General features: G+C 41.4%; 1 protein-coding gene across 3 annotated transcripts in view; it reads right to left on the reverse strand.

Moving 5' to 3' along the window:
* Nucleotides 1–18,343, reverse strand: part of LOC112399574 (interferon-induced protein with tetratricopeptide repeats 5) — a 38,113-nt gene that overhangs the window by 8,591 nt on the left and 11,179 nt on the right. Inside the window, exon 1 of one of the 3 annotated variants that reach the window (XM_024744808.1) lies at nt 2,480–2,646. The exons of 1 other annotated variant lie outside the window; for it this stretch is intronic. In XM_024744808.1, coding sequence (XP_024600576.1) covers nt 2,480–2,484 — 5 coding nt within the window. In that variant the 5' untranslated portion in view covers nt 2,485–2,646. Of the gene's footprint in view, nt 1–2,479; nt 2,647–7,181; nt 9,038–18,343 lie in introns of those variants that run through there. One more of the 3 variants, XM_024744810.1, reaches the window with a different exon arrangement.

An 18,343-nucleotide genomic window follows, 5' to 3' on the forward strand; every position in this document is an offset into this window, starting at 1 on the left:
TATGCGGGCCTCTCATTGCTGTGGCCTCTCCCGTTGCAGAGCACAGCCTCTGGACGTGCAGGCTCAGCGGCCATGGCTCACGGGCCCAGCCGTGCCGCGGCATGTGGGATCTTCCCGGACCGGGGCACGAACCCGTGTCCCCTGCATCGGCAGGCGGACTCTCAACCACTGCGCCACCAGGGAAGCCCCTAGGAGTCATCTTTGATTCCTATTCTTCAATAGGAAGTCCTGTTAATTCTATCACCCAAATCCATCCCAAATCCATCCACTTTTTTCCATTTCCACTGCTAGTCTAGGAAAATAGGAAAGACTATTACCTTTCCTTTGAGCTGTGGCAAAAATCTGGTCTCTGTTTCCACTCTTGGTCCCCATACAGTATTAGTAAACTTTTGAAAATGTAAACCAGATTACGTCAGTCTTTTGGTTTAAAATCTCCCAATAGCTTCCCAACACCCTTAGATTTTAATCTAGCCTTTGCCATGTCTTACAAGTCCCTAAAGGAGCTGGACTTGTCTACCCACCCAACCTTGTCTTCTCCTACTCTCCTCCTCATTATCTGTGTTTTAGACATACTGACCTTCTTCCTACCTTGAACATATCAAGTTCAAGGCCTTTTACACCTGTTGTTTTTACTCTGCTTAAAAAGCTCTGCTCCTAAATCTTTGTATGACTAGCTCCTTCCTTTAACTCAGCTCAAATATTCCTTACCCAAGAGGCCGCCTGTGGTAGAGCTATCTAAAATAACCCCCTCCATTCTAGGTCACTCTCTTAGCACTATTTTATTTTCCTTATAGCTCTTATCACTTTCTGAATTATGTTGGTTATTTACTCATTTATTCTTGGTTGTCTATTTCCCCCATTTAAATGAGAATAAGGACCTTACTCCAGTTTTATGTTTTTCACCTCTGTGTCCCCAGCATCTGTGACTTCCGGCATATAAGAGAAACTCAATAATAAATATTTGTTGAGTGAATGCAGTTATATACTGGTAGATTCTGGCATTTCCAGCCCAGAGGCATGAGCCTAGCATTAAAAACAAAGAAGCACCTGAATTTCAGATGAGGGAATTCCTGCTAGCTCTTCCCATCTTGCTAATGGCTCCAAACTTTCTGCCACTTCAGTCTCCCCTATCCAACATGGGCTTACCAGCCCTCTGCCCAACCACAGAGTAAAATGAACATCTGCCTCTGCACAAGGACGATGAGGACGGAGGGCTGCCCCAGGCATTATGATGTGGCTGTGAGATCTCCAAGGGACATTCAGTTAGCCGTGTAAGTGCTTTGCCCACACTCTATGGAATTTATGCACAACTGGACACTTATGACAAGTTTTACTTTTTCAACTACGTCTACTTAATTTTTAAACTTTGTCTCTGGGAAGCTGGCAGAGAGAGGCTATTGTGTCTCAAGAGGCAACATCTATCTTCAGGTAATTTTGTGTGTGTGTTTTTTGGTTTTGTTTTTTGCCAGGAAGGAGTCGTCTTTCATTTTTCTTGGGAGACAGTTAGTGCCCAATGGGGTCCACCCCTCTTCCACACCAACCTGAATCCACATACTGTGCAACCGCTTTTCCTTCCCTATTTCTTCAGGCTCCTTCCTGATACTTCCCACCTCCCTCCCTTCTTACAAATGGTAGAAGTGAGGCATTTATTAAATATTTTTAGTCAACATTTGCAAATATTATGTGCTCCCTTCTACAGTCCTAAGAGATGGATGCTATCAATTTTTACAGGTAAGAAACAGACCCACCGAACTGAAGAAACTTTGCTTTGGGTCACCCAACTCGTAGGTGGTCAAAGTCAGAATTTAGAACAAAGGGCTCTGCGGGCTTCAGGGGCCCAAGGTCGGAATCTCCCACTCCTCAGCTTCCCAATGGAGAGCGTTAACTACCCACGTGCAGGGCAGGGGACCGGATTACATGCGTCAGCCTAGGACCACCCACCACGCCAGTCAAGGAGACGAGAAAGAAAGCCTCATAAAACGGTGGATGGGGTGGAACTAGAACAATCTGTCCACGGTACAAAGGAGGGGGAGAAGTCAGACCCAGGAATCAGAAGGCAAAATGGCAGGAACGGACGCGTGTGGCGCCGGGCGCTGAGGCCTGCGGGGACCGGCCACGCAGAAGCCGCCCGCACCGGTCCTGGGCCGGCGACGACCAAAGCCGCAGGGAGGTGACAGGCCCGCGGGACGCGTCGCCTGGCACCCCCAGCCCCGCCGCCCCCCGGCCCGACAGTCCCGACCGCGGACGCCCGGGGCTCGAAAGAAGGGTCCGCTCGGCCACCCTCCCCAGCAGGCCCGCCTTCAGCCGTCCCGGGCCCGGACGGGGCTCCCGGGGAGCGTCCCCAACGCAGATGCCCGGCGGCCGGGCTCGGCCCCTTCAAAGGCCTCAGAGCTGCGCTGGAAATGGAATACGCGAGAAACGCGGGTGTGCCACAAAGGCCCCACGGAGTTGGGGAGAAGAAGCGGGCAGAAGCCCTCACCTCATGGTGGCTGGGCTCTGCGTCCGTCTTGGGAGGCGCCGGTCCTCTCCGCTTCTCCCCTCAGCGCTCGGCTGCTGCGCGGACTGAGCGGCCGCGTGAGTGTGCGCGCGCGCGCGCGAGCAAGATGACCGCAGCGCTAGTCCGCGCGCGCGCGCGCGGGCGTCCGCTTTGTTCAAGGCAGGACCCGAGCGGGAAGAGGAAACTAGAAAGTGAATCTGATCCCCGACTAGGCGGAGTCCAGCCCCGGGAAACAGAAACTTCTGGAAGAGCTAGTTGAGTGGGCCCCGGAGCCGGCTGAGGAGTCTCAGTGAGAGGTTTGCGCAGCGCGGGGTCGTTCGGCGTGGAATTTACAGCCGGGCCTCGAGACTTCGGTATTGGCTCTCCCCTGCCTCGCTGAGTCCGCTTGCCTCAAGATTAGCTTTTTTGGGGGTGGTTGTTTGTTGTTGTTGTTGTTGTTTTAACTAAAATGACAGGAGATTGCTCAGCGTTATTTTGGTTGGGTGGAGGCGATGCTCTTTACAGCTTTCTGCGTCCTAGGCTGGAACTCAAGTCTTGATTTAGCCAACACAGGTGCAGTGCCGTGCACTTGTGCCATGATTTCCATTGGGTAAATCTAGAGAAACTTGGGGGCCAAAATGTGTATACATTCAACATTTTGGTAGCTATTGCCGAATAGCTTTGCAAAGATGTTTATACACCCCCCACCCACAATTGTATGAAAGTTCCCTTGCCTTCCATGCCCTTGCCAACCGAGCTTCCTATAATAAGGTCCCAATAAAGATGAGGTGGTATTAGGAATCTAAGCAGAAAATAGCGAATGCCAATACACTAAAAATTTTGTCCCCTTCGAATTCAATCATTCATTTCTTCAACAAGTTTTATTAAATAACTGCTAAGAGCCAGACATTGCTGAAGGCCCTGTCAATATAGCTGGGAATAAAAGAGACAAGGGGCAAGCCCTACCCAGTTCACCGTCTTCTGCATTTTGTTCCTGGTTGTGCACAGAGAGGGGAGATAATCCTCAAACTTTGAGAAAACGTGTTCATCATCGAAACGTTTAAAAGGCACCAGCTTATCACTTTTATACCATCCTAGTCACTTTGCTTTCAAATGAATGGGCAGTGATGTACAGTTTTTACCATGTGGTCACTAGTTTTAAAAGTGCTGACTTTTTCATTCAGTTTTGCTGGAAAAAGGGGCCTGTAGATAAAGTCACTTCTTGCTTCCCCAGAATCACGTTAAACATGGCTAACGGTGTAGGTACAGAAGTGTAGTTAGTTGTGCGTTTGTGATTTTATTGCTCTCCTATTTGTTTGGAGATAATTTCTAGTGTGAGAGGTAAAGATAAAGAACATATAAAACATTTTTTGTTAGGTGGTGCTATGGAGAAAAAGCAGAGAGAAGGTTGGAGTGCAAGGTGTTTTGCTGTTATAAATACCTTGGTGAGGGAAGGTTTCACTGAGAACGTGACAGTTGAGCAAAGATCTGAAGGGGGTGAACGAATGAGCACTGTAGATATGGGGCTAAGGAAGAGCGTTCCAGGCTGGGGGAACGGTAAGTGCAAGGCCTGGAGGTGCAAGCATACTTGGCAAGCGCAGATGGTGTGCTTGGAGTGCAGAGAGCAGGGAAAACGTCCTAAGAAATGAGGCCGGAGCGGTAATGTGGATGTGGTGGGCGTGTAGGCTGTTGTAATGTTTAAGTGGGAAGCCACATTTTAGAAAAAGTACTGAATGGTTTATTTGGAGGTAGAAAAATAAGCCCAGAATTTCCTCCTTCCTAAGGATGTAGAACATTGAATAGAGCTCTGTTTGAAAAAATTTCCAGTGCGTAGGTAGTGTTTTTTCTTCCTTGTTCGTACTCCTTTCCTTTCCTTTCTTTAAGCTGTATCTGGGCCAAGAGATAGTCTTTGCTTATTAAGGTTTGCGTGGACAGCAACTAAGCAATCAATGATAAAAACCAAAAGGGAATAAAGGATCCTGGTTATCACCTTATATTGTTTAGGAATTCAAATTCAGAAAGACAAAAACCGTCTATAAAAATTTTAAAGGAATATACACTTTCAGGATTGGGAAGAAGCAAAGACCCGACTGTTGAGTAGGTGTTGAACATGCTGAAAGTACTGGATGGAATTTGAATCTCAGTCTTTTTTTCACAGACTGTTGGATTGGGTGGATTCTTGGGAAAATTAATCGTGTATTACCTTCTGAATTTATTCTTATCAACCTGTGAAACACAGCAACTAGAGAAAAAGAGAAATAGAACATGAAACATGGCAGCTGATCAAAAATCTGCTTGGGAAACTGAAACTTAAGTAATAACTCTTCCAAGAAATAGATGTAAGCCAGAGTTTCTCAACCTTGACACTATTGACAGTTTAGGATGTTTAAGCAGCAATCTTACATCTCTCCACTAGATGTCAGTAGCACCCTGCAGTTGTGACAAATGAAATTGTCTCCATATAATGCCAAATCCAACTTTTTTTGTTTTTTGTTTTTGTCCCGAGCGGCAAAATCCTCCTCTTCCCTCTTCCCCACAGTTGAGAATCATGTAAGTAATACCCTCATGTATATACCTAATTTATTTGAATTAGTCTTCCAGCACAGCCCGAAAGAGAGAGGAGGTGGACTTTAGGTAGGAGAGGGAAAGTGGATACAGATCAAGGGAAGTTGGGGGTGATACTGGAGATCAAGAGATGGCCTGGGTGAAAGGATTGATATCCAGGGGAATGGCAGTAAAGGCCTACTCCCTTCAGCATGGGCTTCAAAGTGGAGGTGCCTGTATCACATTTGGTCTGGCTGGGGACAAGATACAGAGCTATGGACACAGACTGAGGGTGGGCAGTTCAAGCTGGGGCAGGCTGTAGGGTAGAGGCTTTTAGTCCCAATGCAGTTCCAGCTCTAGCAGCATCGTGAGAATGGAGACATTGGTGGCCAGGATGATCCTCAAGGAGGCAGAGCCAGTGGTGGTGTGTAGACAGCAGTTAGCAAGGACTTGGGCTGGGGCACCTATAATAGTAGTGAATGGCAGGAGCTATGGCTTGGCTTGATTCAGGGTACATGAGAGACCCCCGCTGGGCACTTGGGGGGAACTCTAAATAAGGACACCGACTGAGGTTCTGTCAGGCATTTCCATGGGAGTAACAAGCTCCTGAAATTCAGTTGTCAATTTAAAGCCGTCAGTTAACCTCTTGGTAATCCCTGGGTATATTCATTTGTAAGCTTGGCAATAGTATCTTTAGTACCAAAGAGCATCTGTTTTCCTGGATTTGCTGCTTGTTGTTTTTCTCTGCAAACATCCAGGCTGTCACACATTTTAGTTTTACTGAGCTCCGGGAAGTGCAGAGATCTCTTCCAGAGTTGGGAAGGATGGGAGAGAGAGGTGGTATTAGGTTATAAGTTATACACACTTAAGTAAATGTGATCTCTGGAGGTTGTCAAACACATCTCACACAAACACCTTACATAATCCAGAGATTTATTTGACATTAATGAGCTCTGCTTTCTGGGTACAAACGATGTATAACAATACCTGGGAAAAACTGCCTAGTTGAGAATTGACCACTTATCCAATAATTATTTACTTTTAATATTTCTGACTCGGGGAGTTGGCAGTGGGTTAGACTTATTTTAGTACCTTACAGCCTCCTCCCACCAACACAAGCACTTTAAGTTATGTTTTTGTTAATCTGATAAATCTCTTGTTTTAGTGATAAGGAAATTGTGAAGATTGCTTCTATGTAACTCTGATGCCTGCCCCTCAATGATATAAATTTTGCTCACTTCATTTCCTATAGAATTTCAGTAGAAATCCAAAGCCTTGCCCAATATTTCTGGGAATTCCCTGGGGACTTGGATTAAGGGTCTGCACCAGGAAATACAGGCAGCCTCCAGAATCTGGAAAAGGTACCAAAAGAATTGTCCCCTAGAGCCTCTGGAGGGAATTTGACTGTGCCAACACCTTGATTTCAGGCCAATGAAACCAATTTCAGACTTCTCATCTCTAGAACCGTAAGATAATAAATTAGTGTGGTTTTAAGCCACCAAGTTTGTGGTAATTTATTAGAGCCACAACAGGAAATTAATACATCCTCCCCCCAGACACACACAAGAATGAAAAAACAATAACACTGGTTCCTTAATTTTCCTTTTAAAAGCATTATTTGTTGTGCATTGTCTATTAATAAAATGTCATAATCAAAGATGATTGCTACAGACAGTCTCTCAGATCCTTTAGCATCCTTTTAATATTTCTTTTTTATTTTTTTTAACATCTTTATTGGAGTATAATTGCTTTACAATGGTGTGTTAGTTTCTGCTTTATAACAAAGTGAATCAGCTATACATATACATATATCCCCATATCTCTTCCCTCTTGTGTCTCCCTCACTCCCACCCACCCTCCCTATCCCACCCCCCTAGGTGGTCACAAAGCACCGAGCTGATCTCCCTGTGCCATGCAACTGCTTCCCACTAGCTATCTGTTTTACATCTGGTAGTGCTACTCTCTCACTTCGTCCCAGCTTACCCTTCCCCCTCCCCATGTCCTCAAGTCCATTCTCTACATCTGCGTCTTTATTCCTGTCCTGCCCCTAGGTTCTTCAGAACCGTTTTTTTGTTTTAGATTCCATATATGTGTGTTAGCATACGGTATTTGTTTTTCTCTTTCTGACTTACTTCACTCTGTATGACAGACTCTAGGTCCATCCACCTCACTACAAATAACTCAATTTCGTTTCTTTTTATGGCTGAGTAGTATTCCATTGTTTATATGTGCCACATCTTCTTCATCCATTCATCTGTCGATGGACATTTAGGTTGGTTCCATGTCAAGGCCAGTGTTTTACTTGCTACAAATCTACTCAGCAAACTTTTTTTTTTTCTACTATATAACATTCACAGAGAAATGGTTCTTCTCTCTCTTCCTCTCTCTCTTTCACACACAGAGACCTGTATAGTCTGTTTCACTATTTTCTCAATACAACCAGTGTTTTATCAGGTTTGAATAATTGTTCAAAGATTACATCATTGCAGTGAATTACATGTTTCTGAAAGCAGCAAGCAGAAAAGATGATTAGTATATGTTGATGTAAAACCAAATGATATGTAAGAGTGGTCCATATTTCAGTGCCTACAGGTCACAAGCACAGAGTTCTCCAAGACAGGAACCAGCCTCAGGGCCTGCTCTTAATACTCCGGGGCTTCATTCATTTCTCCTTTTATTTTCTGGATGAGCTCAAGGATGCACAAGCTTTCTACATCTGATGCATCTCTCTGAAGTTTCTTTAAAGCCAATTTCTTCAAAGAACTGATACTTTTATTCCTTGCTAATGATGCCTTTTCTATTTTTACTGCTTTTAAATAATGGCTGATTGCATCAACTTCAGATTTTTTTTTTAATTCCAGAAATCGGCCATAGTGGAAATGTACCTGTTGCAGCATATATTTGTTGAGTGATTCCATGCATAACACCTTTTGATAAGCATCTTCAGCTTTTTTGTGGTCACCTGCTTCTGTGTACATTTCTGCCAGGTCTATGTAAGCAAACTCAAATGTGGGCTTTTGTTGCACAGCAAATTCAAAATGAGATATGGCTGACTGTATTATTCTGTTGATGTTTTCTCTATCCTGTCCTTTAGGCTGCCAGTTTGTAGCTTTATTTATTTGGATCATTTGTGACTTGTAGCAAAGCCCCATCTGGTGATGCAGGACGACAGAGGAGGGTGTTGCTTTCAAGGCCAGTTTTAAGTACTGAAGAGCTTCATCCAGAGAGCCTTTTCTTCGGTAAAACGTGGCAGTATATCGGAAGACATAGATCTTTGAGGACGCGTTGGTCAGTGCTTCTTTAATGTATTTTTCTCCTTCAGCTTCTTGTCCTATACCTTGAAGCTTCAGGGCAAGGAGAGCCTTAATATATGCATCTTTTGGATTTAGCCTGACAGCCTGTTTTAGGGTATTCAGACAAAATGCCCCAGTATGCCGTACTGCTTTGTTATAGCTCTCCAGGCGATAGACGGTGATTGCATACCCAGCGCTGAATTCAGGGTTTTCAGGGTCCACTTCCAGAGCCTTTTCAAAGCAGACCTTGGCCCGTTCATAATTGCTTCCTCCACATTTCAGCAAGGCCCATCCTTCCTCACAGTCCATATAAGGACACTCCATTCTATAGCTGGAGGAATTTGCAAGCTTCCTGCAAGTGTTCTTCACCTTGTCCAGGTAAATCTGGGCTTCTGCATGTTGGCCCATGTGGTAATGCAGCCAGGCATAGTTGCCCCAGATAACCAGACTTCTCATGTCTGATTGGTTGGCATGTTCTTGCTGGGTTAAGTCTTCAGCTTCTTTCAAACTCTTCAAGGCTTCCTCATTCTGGCCTCTCAGGTGTTTCACATAGGCCAGTAAGCTGTATATTCCCACTTTGTATGTGGTGTCTAGGAACTCAATCTGCTCCAAGATCCTGTTTTCTAATTCAGGTATTTCAGTGTCGTTAATGACCAACTCCCACGTAAAGTGACATTTCAACTGTTCCAGCTTATCCTTGATCTGATCTTCATCAGCATTAGTACTTTAAAAACAAAAGCAGATTTTCTTTGTTAGGTGACAAACAGCCAATAGAAATAAGCCAGACAAAACACTGCATATTTAGAGCTTAGCCTTAAAAAGGGCACGCCTGCTTTGATCTTCCTTTGAGTTCCTCTATTTCTAAGATCCATGTGGCCTTTGAATGCATTTGCTTGGCTTCATACACTGGCCCCAGCACTTTCTACCCATGCAACCTCTCTGTGCTTCAGAGTCTCCTTTGTAAAGTGGGGAAAATAATAGATTTATCACACTGGATTTGGTGAGAATTAATAAGCCTATCTATGGAAAGCACTTAGAGCATACATATTTCATGCTATGTAAGAGTTTCCTAGGAGATTGGTTCAAGATGGCAGAGTAGAAGGACATGCGCTCACTCCCTCTTGCAAGAGCACCGGAATCACAACTAACTGCTGAACAATCATCGACAGAAAGACACTGGAACTCACCAAAAAAGATACCCCACATCCAAAGACAAAGGAGAAGCCACAATGAGACAGTAGGAGCAGCACAATCGCAATAAAGTAAAGTCCCATAACCGCTGGGTGGGTGACTCAGAATCTGGAGAACAATTATACCACCGAAGTCCACCCACTGGAGTGAAGGTTCTGAGCCCCACGTCAGGCTTCCCAACCTGGGGGTCCGACAAGGGAGGAGGAATTCCCAGAGAATCAGACTTTGAAAGCTAGCGGGATTTGATTGCAGGACTTTGACAGGACTGGGGGAAACAAAGACTCCACTCTTGGAGGGCACACACAAAGTAGTGTGTGCATCAGGACCCAGGGGAAGGAGCAGTGACCCCATGGGAGACTGAACCAGACCTACCTGCTAGTGTTGGAGGGTCTCCTGAAGAGCCCAGGGGCAGCTGTGGCTTACCGCGGGGACAAGAACACTGACAGCAGAAGTTCTGGGAAGTACTCCTTGGCGTGAGCCCTCCCAGAGTCTGCCATTAGCCCCACCAAACAGCCGGTAGGCTCCAGTGCTGGGTCGCCTCAGGCCAAACAACCAACTGGGAGGGAACTCAGCCCCACCCATCAGCAGACAAGTATATTAAAGTTTTACTGAGCTCTGCCCACCAGAGCAACACGCAGCTCTACCCCCCACCAGTCCCTCCCATCAGGAAACTTGCACAAGCCTCTTAGATAGCCTCATCCACCAGAGGACAGTCAGCAGAAGCAAGAAGAACTACAATCCTGCAGCCTGTGAAAGGAAAACCACATTCACAGAAAGATAGACAAAACAAAAGGCAGAGGACTATGTACCAGATGAAGGAATAAGATAAAATCCCAGAAAAACAACTAAATGAAGTGGAGATAGGCAACTTTCCAGAAAAAGAATTCAGAATAATGATAGTGAAGGTGATCCAGGACCTTGGAAAAAGAATGGAGGCAAAGATCGAGAAGATGCAACAAATGTTTAACAAAGACCTAGAAGAAGTAAAGAACCAACCACTAGAAGAATTAAAGAACAAACAAACAGAGACGAACAATACAATAACTGAAATGAAAAATATACTAGAAGGAATCAGTAGCAGAGTAACTGAGGCAGAAGAACAGATAAGTGACCTAGAAGACAGGTTGGTGGAATTCACTGCCATGGAACAGAATAAAGAAAAAAGAATGAAAAGAAATGAAGACAGCCTAAGAGACGTCTGGAACAACATTAAATGCACCAATATTCACATTATAGGGGTTGCAGAAGGAGAAGAGAGAGAGAAAGGACCCAAGAAAATATTTGAAGAGATTATAGTCAGAAACCTCCCTAACATGGGAAAGGAAATAGCCACCCAAGTCCAGGAAGCACAGAGAGTCCCAGGCAGGATAAACCCAAGGAGAAACACTCCGAGACACATAGTAATCAAATTGACAAAAATTAAAGACAAGGAAAAATTATTGAAAGCAACAAGGGAAAAACAACAAATAACATACAAGGGAACTCCCATAAGGTTAACAGCTGATTTCTCAGCAGAAAATCTACAGGCCAGAAGGAAGTGGCACAATATATTTAAAGTCATGAAAGGGAAGAACCTACAACCAAGATTACTCTACCCGGCAAGGATCTCATTCAGATTTGACAGAAAAATCAAAAGCTTTACAGACAAGCAAAAGCTAAGAGAATTCAGCACCACCAAACCAGCTCTACTACAAATGCTAAAGGAACTTCTCTAAGTGGGGAACACAAGAGAAGAAAAGGACCTACAAAAACAAACCCAAAGCAATTAAGAAAATGGTAACAAGATCATACATATTGGTAATTACCTTAAATGTGAACAGATTAAATGCTCCAACCAAAAGACACAGGCTTGTGGAATGGATACAAAAACAAAACTCATATATGTGCTATCTACAAGAGACCCACTTCAGACCTATGGACACATACAGACTGAGAGTGAGAGAATGGAAAAAGTTATTCCATGCAAATGGAAATCAGAAGAAAGCTGGGGTGGCAATACTCATATCAGATAAGATAGACTTTAAAATAAAGAATGTTACAAGAGACAAGGAAGGACACTACGTAATGATCAAGTGATCAATCCAAGAGTAAGATATAACTATTAGAAATATATATGCACCCAACATAGGAGCACCTCAATACATAAGGCAAATGCTAACAGCTATAAAAGAGGAAATCGACAGTAACACAATAATAATGGGGGACTTTAACACCTCATTTACACCAATGGACAGATCATCCAGACGGAAAATTAATAAGGAAACAGAAGCTTTAAATGACACAGTAGACCAGATAGATTTAATTGATATTTATAGGACATTCCATCCCAAAAGAGCAGATTACACTTTCTTCTCAAGTGCACATGGAACATTCTTCAGGATAGATCACAACTTGGGTCACAAGTCAAGCCTTAGTAAATTTAAGGAAATTGAAATCATATCAAGCAATTTTTCCGACCACAACGCTATGAGATTAGAAAGCAATTACAGTGAAAAAAAAAACGTAAAAAACACAAACACATGGAGGCTAAACAATAGGTTACTAAATAACCAAGAGATCACTGAAGAAATCAAAGAGGAAATCAAAAAATACCTAGAGACAAGTGACAACGAGAACACAACAATCCAAAACCTATGGGATGCAGTGAAACCAGTTCTAAGAGGGAAGTTTACAGCAATACAATCCTGCCTCAAGAAACAGCAAACATCTCAAATAAAGAATCTAACCTTACACCTAAACGAACTAGAGAAAGAGCAAACAAAACCCAAAGTTAGTAGACCTACAGACCTACGGACAAATTTAGTAGAAGGAAAGAAATCATAAAGATCAGAGCAGAAATAAATGAAATAGAAACAAAGGAAACAATAGCAAAGATCAATAAAACTAAACGCTGGTTCTTTGAGAAGATAAACAAAATTGATAAACCATTAGCCAGACTCATCAAGAAAAAGAGGGAGAGGACTCAAATCAATAAAATTAGAAATGAAAAAGGAGAAGTTACAACAGACACTGCAACCAGATGGCTGCACAGGTGAATTCTGTCAAACATTTAGAGAAGAGCTAACACCCATCCTTCTCAAACTCTTCCAAAAAATTTCAGAGGAAGGAACACTCCCAAACTCATTCTATGAGGCCCCCATCACCCTGATAACAAAACTGCACCAAGATACTACAAAAAAAGAAAATTACACACCAATATCACTGATGAATGTAGATGTAAAAATCCTCAACAAGATACTAGCAAACAGAATCCAACAGCACATTAAAAGGATCATACACCGTTATCAAGTGGGATTTATCTCAGGGATGCAAGGATTCTTCAATATATGCAAATCAATCAGTGTGATACACCATATTAACAAACTGAAGAAGAAAAACCATATCATTATCTCAATAGATGCATAAAAATCTTTTGACAAAATTCAACACCCATTTATGATAAAAACTCTCCAGAAAGTGGGCATAGAGGGAACCTACCTCAACATAATAAAGGCCATATATGACAAACCCACAGCAAACATCATTCTTAATGGCGAAAAACTGAAAGCATTTCCTCTAAGATGAGGAATAAGACAAGGATTCCACACTCACCGCTATCATTCAACACAGTTTTGGAAGTCCTAGCCATGGCAATCGGAAAAGAAAAAAGAAATAAAAGGAATACAAATTGGAAAAGAAGAAGTAAAACTGTCACTGTTTGCAGATGACATGATACTATACATAGAGAATCCTAAAGATGCCACCAGAAGACTACTAGAGCTAATCAATGAATTTGGTAAAGTTGCAGGATAAAAAATTAATGCACAGAAATTTCTTGCATTCCTGTACACTAACAACGAAAGATCAGAAAGAGAAATTAAGGTAACAATCCCATTCACCATTACAACAAAAAATAAAATACCTAGGAATAAACCTACCTAAGTAGGTGAAAGACTTGTACTCAGAAAACTGTAAGACACTGATGAAAGAAATCAGAGATGACACAAACAGATGGAGATATATACCATGTTCTTGGATTGGAAGAATCAATGTTGTGAAAATGACTGTACTACCCAAAGCAATCTACGGATTCAATGCAATCCCTATCAAACATTGTCATACAGAGTGAACTAAGTCAGAAGGAGAAAAACAAATATTGTATATTAACACATCTATGTGGAATCTAGAAAAATGGTACAGATGAACCGGTTTGCAAGGCAGAAATAGAGACACAGATGTAGAGAACAAACGTATGGACACCAAGTGGAGAAAGTGGGGGTGTGTGGTGGTGGGATGAATTGGGAGATTGGGATTGACATATATACACTAATATGTATAAAATAGACAGCTAAAAAAAAGGTAACTAATAAGGACCTGCTGTATAAAAAATAAATAAGTCAAAGCACAGGTTCCTGAGATCACACAGCTGCATGAGTGGCAAAATCAGGACTCAGGCCGTTTTTAAAAAAAAAAAAAAAAAGTTTCCTATTTTTGTAATTAGGATAGAGACCAGTAAGAAATGCAGAGCCTTAGGAAACATTATTGACCTTAGGAACTTAGTCTGCAGATTATGCAACAAATTAAGACCACCTAAAAGCAATAATATTTGACCCATTTATTTGGAAATAATAATGGATTCACAGAAATTTGCAAAGATTGTACATAGGTCCAGTGTATCCTTCACCCAGTTTCTCCCAAAGATTATATCTTATCTAACTATGTCAAAACTAGGAAATTGGCCATGGTACAATATGCATACAGTTCTGTCATTCTATCACATGTGTAAATCCATGGAACCATCATTTGATCAAGTTAGAGAACTACTCCATCATCACAAACATCTCTCTCATGCTGTTTCTTTAGAGTCAAAACTGTTGCCTCCCACCATTTCCAAATATTTCTAGCCTCTGGTAACTACTAACATGTTTTTCATCTCTATAATTTTGTCATTTCATGAATGTCATATACATGGAGTCATATATTATGTAATCTTTGGAGATTGCCCTTTTCACTCATCATAATGCCCTTGACATACATCCAAGTTGTTGAATTTTATCAACAGTTCATTCCTTTCTACTGGGGGGTCATTTGCCATGGGATGAGAGTATCGCAGTTAACTATTCATCTGTTGTAGGACATTTCAATTGTTTCTGGTTTTGGCGTATTACAAATAAAAGTGCTGTGAACAGTTGTATACAGGCCTTTACATGGACATACATTTTCATTTCTCTGGGATAAATGTTGAGTGCAATTGCTAGGTCATGTGGTAAGTGTATGCTTATGTTTTTAAGAAGCTGCCACAGTGTTTTCCAGATGAATAGTATCATTTTTCATTCCTACTAGTAATGTATGAATGATCTAGTTCTTTGCATTCTTACCAGAATTTGGTATTTTCACTTTTTTTTTAATGTTAGCCCTTTTAATAGACATGTAGTGGTATCTCCTTGTGGTCTTAATTTGCATTTCCCTAATGGCTAGTGGTGTTGAACATATTTTTATGTGCTTATTTGCCATCTACATATCCTCTTTCATGAAATATCTCTTCATATCCTTTGCCTATTTTCTAATTAGGTTTTTTTAATTGTTGGGTTTCAATAACTCTTTATAGATTGTAGATACGAGTGCTTTGTGATGTTTTCAAATATTTTCTCTCAGTGTGTGGCTTGTCTTATTATCCTTTAATAAGGTCTTTTGAAGAGCAAAAGTTTTAACTTTTGATGAGGTATAATTTATTGATTTTTTTTCTCTTATGGGTCATGTGTTTGGTATCATGTCCAGGAACTCTTCACCAGGCCCTAAGTCCTGAAGATTTTCTCCTGTATTTTCTTCTACAAGTTTTATAATTTTACATTTAAATCTGTGATCCATTTTGAGTTAATTTTTGCATAATGTATGAAGATTAGGTCAGTGTCTCATTTTTCAGCCTATGGATATCCAGTTGCTCCAGCAGCATTTGTTGAAGACTGTTCATCCTCTATTGAATTGTTTTTGCACCTTTGTCAAAAATCAGTTGGCTGTGCTCGTGTGGGATTATTTCTGGGTTCCTTATTCTGTTCCACTGATCTGTGTGTTTATCCTTCCACCAATACCATACAATCTTGTTTACTGTGTGTAATCAATCTTAAAACTGGGTAGGGTGATTCCTCTCTATTTTTCTTTTTCAAAATTGTTATTCTAGTTCCTTTGCTTTTCCATATAAATTTTAGATTAATATTTTCTATATCTATAAAAAATCTTGCTGGAGTTTTGATAGGAATTTTATATCAATTGGGGGAGAATTGACATTGTTGCTATGCTGAGTCTTCTAATCCATGAACATTCTGTATCTGTTTATTTAGATATTCTTTAATTTCTTTCATTAGCATTTTAATAGTTTATAGGCATTGAAGTCCTGTGCATGTTATGATTTACACTTAAGTACACTTATGTGTTTCTTTTTGTGCAATTTAAAATTATATTGTGTTTTTAACTTAATTTTTACATGTTCCTTGCTAGTATATAGAAATACAATTGACTTTTGTATGTAAATCTTGTATTCTGTAACCTCGATGAACCCACTTTTTAGTTCTAGGAATTGTTTTATAGATACCTTGGGATTTTCTCTGTAGACCATCATGGCATCTATAAATAGGGACAGTTTTATTTTTTCTTTCTGATCTGTATACCTTTTATTTCCTTTTTCGCTCACTGGAAAATTTTCTTTAGCTATTCCTTAAGGGTAGGTCTGTTGGTGCCAAATTCTCTTAGCTTTCCTTCATTTGAGAATGTCTTAATTTCCTATTTATTCCAGAAGGATATTTTTGCTGGATGTAGGATTCTAGGTTGAAAATTCTTTTCTTTCAGCACTTGAAAAATGTTATGCCCCTTTCTTCTCAACTCCATGGTTTCTAATGAGAAATAACCTGCCATTAGACTTGTGTGTATGTTTTTCCCTTCCTTATAGCTGAGGTGTCATTTCTCTCTACTACTTTCATGGGTTTTCTTTTTGTCTTTAGTCTTCAGAATTTTAACTGTGACGTGTCTTGGATTTCTTTGGGTTTATCATCTTTGGACTTTGGTCAGCTACTTGAAATTAGAATCACATTGGATCATTTCTATCATTCTGTCTTCAAGTTCATGAATTCTTTCCTCTGTCCTCTCCATCCTCTTTTTGAGCCCACCCACTGGGTTTTCATTTTGGTTATTGTACTTTTCAATTCTAAAATTCCCATTTGGTTCTTCTTTATATCTCCTTTTCTTTGCTGAGACTTTTTATATTTTCATTTGTTTCAAGTGTGTTTGCAATTGCCCATTGAACCATTTTTACGATGGCAGCTTTAAAATCCTAGTTAGACAATGCTAATATTTGTGTCATCTCAGTATTGTTGTCTGATGATTATTCCTTCTCATTCAAGTTGAGATTTTCCTGGTTCTTGGCTTGATAAGCAATTTTTAATGAAAACCTGGGCATTTGGGTATTATTATATATTATAGGACTCTGAGTTACATATAAATCTGTTTTAGCAGGCCTCCTCTAATACTGTTGTTCTAGGGAAAGGGGAAGGACACCTCATTCCACACTGCCAGATCAAGGTGGAATCCTGTTTACTGACTTGTCTTTCATTAACACTTTATGGGGAGCCTGGGCTCCTCATTACTGCTGGATGGGGGTGGCAGTTCAGGATCCCCCAGGCCTCTGCTGATACCACCCTGGCTTGAAGGGGTAGGTGTGCCTTGTTACTCTTCTCCATGTGGCCTTTACTGATGCTGGGAAGGGAGGTGAGTGGGGAAGAGTGACCTTATTACCTCTGGATGGTGGTGAAAGTCCTGAACTCCACTAGGCCTCTCTGATACCACCTCAGTGGGGAGTGGGAGGATACCTCATTACCACTAGGTGGGGGCTGATGTCCACACTCCCTTTGTGGTCTTCACTCCCTCACTGCAGAGAGAGGGACTCTTGTTACCACCCTGGTGGGGATGAAAGTCTTTGCATTCCACTTGCCCTTCTCTGGCATCATCCATGGGGGTAGGGGGAGGGTGAGAGTTAGGATGCCTAGCTATAGCCTGGTGAGGGTAGAAGTCTAGGCTACCCACTCAGCCTTTGCTGGCAAAGTTCGGAATGGGGCTTTAGTTTTTATTTGATTTTTTCCTGTGTATTTGGCTGGAGTAGAATGGTTGTTCATAAATATTTTGTCCTGCTAGGCTGTCCCCTCCTTGGTCCTTTGGCTAGAGATAGCAGGCTTTTCATGGGACTTTTCTGTCTGTGCCTGCTGGCATTTCTAGGTTGCTGGCTTCTCCAGCACTCAGTCTGGGATATATGCAGAAAAGAGGAATATCCAGTTGGACCCCTACCTTATACCGTATACAAAAAATGAAATCAAAATGCATCAAAGATCTAAATGTAAGACCTGAAACTATAAAAATCTTGAAAGAAACAGGGAAAAAACTCCATGACATTGGATTTGGCAACAATTTCTTGGATATGACACCAAGAGCACAAGTAACAAAAGTAAGAATAAATAAGTTGAACTTCATCAAAATTAAAAACTTTTGTGCCTCAAAGGGTACTATCAATAGAATGAAGAGATAACCCACAGAATGGGAGAAAATATTTGCAAATCATGTACCCGATAAGGGATTAATATCTAGATTATATAAGCAACTCCTACAACTCAGCAGCAAGAAAAAAACAACTGATTAAAAAATGGGTAAAGGACTTGAATAGATATTTCCCGAAAAAAAATATACAAATGGCCGGTAAGCAGACGAAAAGATGTTCAACATCACCAATCATTAGTGAAATGCAAATCAAAACCATAAGATACCTCTTCACACCAATTGCGATAGCTGTTATCAAAAACACAGAAAATAACAAGTGTCG

Source organism: Neophocaena asiaeorientalis, unplaced genomic scaffold, assembly GCF_003031525.2.
Source record: "Neophocaena asiaeorientalis asiaeorientalis breed wild unplaced genomic scaffold, Neophocaena_asiaeorientalis_V1.1 scaffold131, whole genome shotgun sequence".
NCBI lineage: Eukaryota > Metazoa > Chordata > Mammalia > Artiodactyla > Phocoenidae > Neophocaena > Neophocaena asiaeorientalis.